This window comes from Episyrphus balteatus, chromosome 2 (assembly GCF_945859705.1).
Source record: "Episyrphus balteatus chromosome 2, idEpiBalt1.1, whole genome shotgun sequence".
In the NCBI taxonomy this organism is placed as follows: Eukaryota; Metazoa; Arthropoda; class Insecta; order Diptera; family Syrphidae; genus Episyrphus; species Episyrphus balteatus.
The window spans coordinates 31,270,597-31,278,726 of NC_079135.1; the positions used below are offsets into that span (position 1 = coordinate 31,270,597).

At 30.6% G+C, this 8,130-nt stretch overlaps 2 protein-coding genes across 6 annotated transcripts; one reads left to right on the forward strand and one right to left on the reverse strand.

The window, feature by feature from the left end:
* Window positions 1-27: 27 nt before the first annotated feature.
* Window positions 28-1,044, forward strand: LOC129910110 (ribosome maturation protein SBDS). Its single transcript, XM_055987373.1, has 2 exons — window positions 28-253; window positions 313-1,044. Exons 1-2 carry the CDS (start codon window positions 123-125, stop codon window positions 938-940), a joined length of 759 nt encoding a protein of 252 aa, XP_055843348.1. The 5' UTR covers window positions 28-122; the 3' UTR covers window positions 941-1,044.
* Window positions 1,045-3,355: 2,311 nt separating this feature from the next.
* LOC129910956 (IST1 homolog) lies at window positions 3,356-8,130 on the reverse strand. 5 transcript variants are annotated; one of them, XM_055988562.1, is made up of 6 exons: window positions 7,846-8,129; window positions 7,364-7,755; window positions 4,450-4,772; window positions 4,286-4,348; window positions 3,918-3,989; window positions 3,356-3,768 (listed from the first exon to the last, which is right to left on the reverse strand). In XM_055988562.1, exons 1-6 carry the CDS (start codon window positions 8,025-8,027, stop codon window positions 3,562-3,564), a joined length of 1,239 nt encoding a protein of 412 aa, XP_055844537.1. In that variant the 5' UTR covers window positions 8,028-8,129; the 3' UTR covers window positions 3,356-3,561. The 5 variants fall into 5 exon arrangements, with proteins under 5 accessions (XP_055844537.1, XP_055844538.1, XP_055844540.1 ...); XM_055988563.1 differs by lacking the exon at window positions 4,286-4,348 and having other exon boundaries at window positions 7,846-8,130; XM_055988565.1 differs by lacking the exon at window positions 3,918-3,989 and having other exon boundaries at window positions 3,356-3,744; window positions 7,846-8,130.

Consider the following 8,130-nt stretch of genomic DNA (forward strand, 5'->3'; position numbering starts at 1 on the left):
TCACAAATATGACAGTTCGGATTTTTTTCAGAATTCGGAATAAAAACACCTCAACAAACGAGGAACAAATCCAAAATAAATAATTTTCAATCAAGTGCGTATTTTTTAAAAAATTATTAAAAATGTCCAAAATATTTACTCCAACAAATCAAATTCGTTTAACAAATGTTGCAATTGTTCGCCTAAAAAAAGGTGGTAAACGATTTGAAATTGCTTGTTATAAAAATAAAGTTTTATCATGGAGAAGTAATGTGTAAGAACAAAAGTTGTTAATTTCTTTTAATTTTCTAAATTAATTCATAAATTATTTAGTGAAAAAGACATTGATGAAGTTCTTCAAACCCACACAGTCTTTACAAATGTCTCAAAAGGCCAGGCAGCCAAAAAAGATGAATTGGTCAAAGCATTTGGAAAATCCGATGAAACAGAAATTTGCAAAGAAATCCTTAGCAAAGGTGAATTGCAAATATCCGACAAGGAACGACAATCAGCCATGGATACACAATTCAATAGTGTTGTCAATAGTGTGGCTGCATTGTGTGTTAATCCCGAAACACGACGACCATATCCAAGCACAATTATCGAGAAGTCTTTGAAAGATGCACATTTCTCTGTTAAATTGAATAAAAATACCAAACAACAAACTTTGGAAGCAATCAAATTATTGAAAGAACAAGAATTTCCATTAGATCGATCGAGAATGAAAGTTAAGGTGACTTTCCCCGGCAAAGATGCTGCCAAATCAAAGGAAGCTCTTGTTAAATTAGCCACGCATGTTGAGAATGAAGAATGGGAAGATTCAACTTTGAATCTTGTTTTACTTATTGATCCGGGCAATTATAGAAATATTGATGAGTTGGTGAGAACTGCATCCAAAGGAAAGGGATTGGTTGAATTATTAGAGCTCAAAGAAGTCGTTGAAAGCGAAGAAATATTTTAATCAATCGCTCATTTGAAAATAAAAATTGTTTTAATATATTTTTTTATATAATTTTTTTATAAGTTATAACTAACAATAAAAAAGATATTAAAAATTGTTTGAAATACTTGCTTTTGTGTTACAATTATAATAGGTCTGTTTTTTTTCATTACAACCGGTCTTAATTGGACAAAAAAAAACGCTGTCGGGGCTAAGCAATTTACATGTTAAATGCAACAACACTTTAGCAACTTGGACTTAGTTGTATAGCCTTGGGATTTTTCTGAGCTTAACTTTTTGAACAGTTTTAAATCTGTGCTACCAAATTAACTGGTTTAGAACTTGTGTAAAACGTGAAAACTTACGTTTGGAATGACAAAATGTATTTAACTAATTTTGCTAGCATACATTTTTGTATCTCTTTATAAAGTATACAACCCAAAAGCGAAAAATATGTTAACTCTAAATTTTGTTGTGTCGGAACATTCAATATGCAGTGCTGCCAACATTTCCGGTTAAGCCTTTTTTTGTCCAGTTAAGTCCGGTTGTAATTAAAAACACACCTAATGAGGGGTATAAAACTATAAGCTTTGTAGGAAAAGTATGTGTTGGATTTTTATGACAGAATTTCTGATTAAGGTGTATTTCCAAAATTTACCAGACAAACTGACGAGGTTCAGAAACGTTAGGGACAACATTTATAATAAAGAATTTTTTCTTGCAACTTGCATAAAGAGTTGTCATAATTAGTGATATGCTATTGGAAAAAGTAAAATTAAAGACTGCATAATTTTTTCTTCGAGTCCACCTTTTCATGGAAATACCCTATTGTATAATGTCTCCTTATGCCGAATTATAGTTTGTTAAATATTTAAGTTTCGTCTCAGCAAATTACTCTTCTTAAACTATTACCTTTTGTGACAGTCACAGGCAGCTCAACACTTTCCGAGTGAGAATCAACTGGATCGAATAACTTCTACTTCACTGTAAAAGACGGATGTAAAATTTATATTGATATGTTGATTATGTTAATGATCAGAAAATGGTCTACAAAGGTCACCTGGGTTTATTGTGGAAAGAAAAATTTCTTAAACAGCTAAAACTTTTTTCAAAATACATATGTTCCACATACTCCACAGTTACCATTTTTGTTCAAACTTTGAAAATTGATAAAACAATTTGTTACCGCTGAAACAAAAATCTAAATCAATGAGGCTTTCTTGTCAGATAATTTAATTACTAAGAATGCATAAATCACGTCTTCTTTCAATTCTGTTGGACACCTTTTACTTCAATTATTATTGTTACGTTTATACCATCTTCATCAAAGATACTTTTTTTAATCCGTCCTATCGGAAGTTTCACCAAAGCTCTATTTGAAAAAAATTCCCCTACTGTGATTTGTTAGCAAAAAGTCGTTTATATTTGAAAAATTACCTTTTTGGGGAAGATCCAAAAAAATTTACAATTTTCACTTAAATTTGGGTAGTCAATAGTTTTTAAAATTTCTTCCGAATTAAAGTAATCTTTTTGAAACAGGAAAATAAATTTGTTTGCTTTCAAAAAATCCAATTTTTCTAATTCTACTTTTTTCTTTGTTTCTTTCTAGTATTTAACGGTTCCATAATGTTGATCACCATTAAATTCCCGTTTTTTTGTTAAAGAGCACAAGTTTTCATTCCCAGCTGGCAACTTGTCGGGACCGCACCCAATATTATTTTCTATAACGCTTGAGTCAAGTTTCTCTATTTAGGAAACATTTGATCATTTTAAACCTGATAAGTCCATTGGCCAATGAGAGTGATCAGGTTTAAAAATGACTTAAGATGAGAATGTTTCTTTTACGGCCTGGACCGTCGATCGTCAATGGTTATTCCATAATTCGGGGATATAAAAAAAAATACCTACATATTATGTAGTTTTCCGAGAGGAGATTTCATGATCACTCTAAAGTCATTGAATATCCCATTTTATAATTTACCTCAAAATTGAGTTTCGCTTGATTTTTCAAATACCCATGCACTCTTGTTGACTCTTTGACTATAGGTAAAAGTTTCTTCTAAGCTCACTTCATCAATGAATCTGAAATAAAGAATACGCCAAGAGAGGCTTCTCTGCGAAGCAATTAATAGCATCTTTTAGGAACGTAGTTTGATATTGCTTTTTGAACTTGATTCGCCTGTAGAAACTTATATGTTTTTGATTTTAGAATCAATTAGTAAGAGAAAGAAGGAGATGAAATTTTTTTAAAGCAGCAACTTATAAGCCACGTTTATAGCTGAAATGAAAAAAAAAAATAATAACTTCCATTTGAAATGATTTGACCTAAGGCACTCAACCATTTGTTGTATTCTTTGTATACAAACGTTTGCCATGACGTATACCACAGCATACTTCCCAGTCATTTAAAACTATTTAATTTATTGCTTTCAAATGCTTATTGAGCTTATTTTATTTTTAACGAAAAATATATAATAGCATCTCATAATTATGATTAATAAATTGTTATTGAAACATGATATATATATGTATTGTATTTATATTTATAGTTGGAACATTTACGGAACAAAAGAAAATCTCAAATCAATGCATAATAATAGATAAAAGATCCCTCTTTCTCTTAGAAAATATCCCTGCCTTTTCTATTTCATCTTCTTCAATTCCTCAAAACGACGTGACAAATAATCAAAATCAATATCATCATCGTCCGACTTCTTTCCGCCATCATTAGGAACATCAGGCAAATCGGCTGGTACATTTGGTAAATTTGGCATTTCCATATTCGATGGTGGAGCACTAGGTCCATTTATATTCTTTGACCTTGGCTTGGGTTTTGGTGCAGATGAATTCTACAAAAACAATACATAAATATTTTGTTTTATCAGTAAATCTAATATGAGTCATAGAGGAATCATAATTATGATGTAATTGCAGTCACACTAGATTAGGTTCACACTTTTTTGTTTAATAAAAATTAAAGAAAACTTAATAAATCTACCTGCAAATTATAAGGATCTAGCGATGAATAACGGGGTGGAGGTGCATCGGGTTGTAAAGTATTTTTCTCTTGCTGTTAAAATCAAAAACAAACCAAAAAATAAAAATAAAAAAAGAGCCAAGCACTCAAAATAAATTTAAATGAAAAGACGCATACAAACAGAATAATCGTGCAATGGGAGTAGAAACGGATGGATCACAGGACAGGTATTGCAAACTTAATTTTAGGCAGGTTACTGCAATTCGTATGGTTTTTACTCACTTACAAGCATTATTAACCCAGAAGTTAGGAAAGCATTTAAAAAATAGATGAAATGAGGAAAAATACTTAATATACCAGAAGTTAACTAAAATCTTAAATCTACATACCAAAAGATTATCATCAGGGCTCCCATTTTTGGGGCTTGAACCAGGGAAATTATTGCTTTCCCCCTAAAAATGTGTTATTTTTTTTTAGAAGAAAAGTTAAGTTAGTAGAAAATAGACACCTTTAAACCAAATTACAAAAGCAAAAGTTTTGAAAGTTATTTTACCTGAAGGAAGTCGGAATTGATGTTAAGATCTTTCTTTTCCGAACTGTTATTTGATGGATTCGGTGGAATATTATAAGCAAATGGTGGAGGACCAGATGGACTTGGTCCTGAGTATGAAAAGCCACCAGCAACACCTCCACTTCCTCCTCCACCACCACCGCCTCCATAGGGAGGAGGATAGTTGAATGGCTTCGTCGATGGTGGATCGGGCATCTGTGGAAGCTGTGGCATATTTGGATAGCCAATGAATCCAACATGAGGAGGTGGTGGACCTCCACTTAAGTTGTTTCTGTCCGACAAGTCAATCAGGCAGTTGTCATTTCCTAGACATTCATATTAAATTTGTAAATTTAAGGAACCGTTTATAAGAAATTATTTCTATCTTTGTGACCTTTTCTATACATAATTTTATTTCCTACGTGGGATTGAGGTCAATTTCGTTCTTTATGCTTATTTTTCTTCGACGTTTCGGTTGTAATTACAACCTTCTTCAGGACTCTAAATAAATGTTCTTAATCTTAAAAAATACTAATAAAATAGGAAAAAAAATCTATACTTAAAATATTTAAGCTTACAAAATTTTAAATTTTCTTAATTTTCTGTTTGGTGGTAGCTGGATTATCTCATTTTTTATTTTTCTAATATTTTAAAATCCAATTTCACCATTTAAATTCGAAAACAATGAACTTTTTATGATATTTGCCGATTTGAAGGCTATTGTAGCGTTTAGCATTTTATTTACATTTATTACTGAATTTCTCTGAACCAATGGATTGAAATATTGATTCAGTAATGTTGCTATTATATTTAAGGGAAATGAATTGGAAAGTGACGTAGGTATCCATAATTATTTTAAGGTTTCTTTGACGAAAGACAATGGCCCGTATGCATAAAAAATAGTAAATACTAGCAATATGAAATTGATAAGTATAAACTAGGTTTGGAATTAAAATTAATAAGACGACCTGAAGATGTTGTCTTTTTGTACCAATCAAATATTAATCTATTATTTCTTCTTATTACTAACATATCAAGATATAGACGTTCTCCTTACCAAACGAGTTTAAAGCATTTAAATCAACAGCACAAGATTGATGGATGATGAAAATGTCATCCACACATATTTTGTAATTATTTTATTATCAAAAACGTTATCTAATAATGCTTCCATTACAATATCTGCTAATACTGGAGACGCTGGACTTCCCATCGAAACTCATTGTTTTTGTTGATAAAAAAAATTATCAAATTCTAAATAATTATTATATATAACACAAAATCGCAAGATTTCTAAAAATTTTAATTTTGGATAATATGATCACAACTTTTTTCAACCATTCTAGAGTCGATGGGATGGGAATATTAGTAAATAATGAAACAATATCAAAAGAAACAAGAATATTATCTTGTTCTAAAGTAATTGGTGAAACAGTTGAAATGAACGATAATGCGTTCGTAACATTGTATTTTGAGTCAGCAGTAATATTATTTAAAATCTTAACAATGTATTTTGACAACTCATAACATGGAACTTTTGGTGAAGAATAAATTGGCTTTAATGGTACATTCAGTTTATGTATTTTTGGCAATCCGTAATTTAGTAGTCATACATTTTTTTTTCTTCAGATTCAATAATATAATTATTTCTGAACAAGAATTTAACATGGTTGTTATTAATATTTTGGACTTTTTTTGTTGGTTCGTTTCTCAAAATTGTATAAGTATTTCTATCAGCCATCATAGATCATACCATTCATTTTATTAAAATAATTTGTTTTTAACATTGCAACCATAACATTGCTTTTATCAGCTGGGACAATCAAAATTTCTAGGCGTCGTTTTTTTTTGTATCACTAAACATTTTATTCAAATATTTGTTCAAATATTTATCCAAATATGAAATTGATACAGATTGCATATAATTCTGTAATATTTGTGTAAAACATGGCCGTGCAGATTCTTGTTGACTTTGTTCCTTACCTTTTAATTAACTCTTCTACATCGACAATCATTTTATATATTGGTAAGTTTTCTTTTTACTCGCGATATACATATGTAGGTACTTTAGGGCAAGTTTAGGATTCGGGAAAAAAAATCGAACTCTAGATAACAATTTTATATGACATTACGATGATGGAGAATGCCAAAAAAAAGTGGGTCCGGCAATTCTGTCTGTCCGTCTATAAGAACCTCGAGCTACAGCCTAAACTACTGGAGATGTTTTCTTCAAACTGGCTAGTAAATTTTGGGTGATTCCCTAGAGGAAAAATTGAAATTTTTTTTAAGACTAAAACTAACGGTACCTGTCATATAACGGAAATAGAGAAGTTAATTTTTTTCAAAAACGGCTATAAAGATTTTGATTAAAATTTCTGTGTGTAATATTACAAATAAGATCCAACTTTTTTGTACCGTTATTAACGGTACCTGTCATAGAGCGTTTTTTTTTATTTATGAATTTCTCGTAAACGAAAAAACAGATTTCAACCAAAATTTTTATACAAACACGTTATTTAAAAACTTTAAAAATTTTTCAAAAAAACACATTTCTGGATTATATTTATTTAATAGGTAACGCAAATTTCGGTCCTAAAGATAAAAGACATTGTACCTATGTCCGCTGGGAATTCTACCAGTTTTCTTTGAAATCTATCCTAACTTCTTATCTAGCTTCAAATTTTAATGACTCAAGCTTTCTTTTTTGAGAAGCTTAAATATTAAGATTTGTATTTCCTATTTTATTAGGTTTTTTTTTTCAATATTAAGAATATTTATTTAGAGTCCTGAAAAAGGTTGTAATCACAACCGCAACGTCGAAGAAAATTAGCATAAAGAACGAAATTGACCTCAAGCCCACTTAGGAGTTAAAATTGTTTAGAAGAAAGATTGTGGATATATTTAGATGTTATCTTACCTGATGGTTTCTCTTCTTGCATCACTTGTGGATCTGGTTCATATTCGATGTTGTAATTTTTAGCAATTTCAATTAGATATTTCTCCACTAATAACTTTGGTGGTGCCTGAATGTTTAGTTTATGCATAAGCTTCTCAGAGACATGATGCTCTCCAGTGGCAGTTCTTGCCCGCTCAGTGAACACTGGTCCATATTTTTGCATAAAAACTTCGGATATAACTTTCAATTCATTAATGTCACTTTGCAAACGTAATGACACCCAAACCAGACTGTAAACAGCTTCGGCAATGCCATCATCGAGTTCCTTCATTTGAGTCACTAGACCAAATCGGGCAAGTAATAAGTCGCAATACATTTCAACAATTTCCATTGCTTCAACTAAGTAATCTTCCCTAAATTTTGTTATATATTTTGGTTAATTTGTTTTTGGTTTTTTTTTTTAAGAAGAATTTAATCTTCTTTGTTAACAAAGAAAAACTTACCTAATTATATGTTCCACCCTTATTTTTGCCCTTTCTGTTTTTCCAGTTGCAAGATAATCAGCGATTTCTTTGCGTGCTTTTTGTGCTAATTCGGCTTTTTTCTTTTCTAGCAATTTAAGACGATTCAATGCTAGACGTAAATTAGTTTTGAGTTTTGTATAATTTGGACCACTTGAAAACATTTTTACGGATTTTTATTTAAATTTAATTTAATTGGGAGAAATATTTCACAAAAATTCCAGTACAGACTACAAACAACAAAATAAAAGTGACAGTTGGCTGACT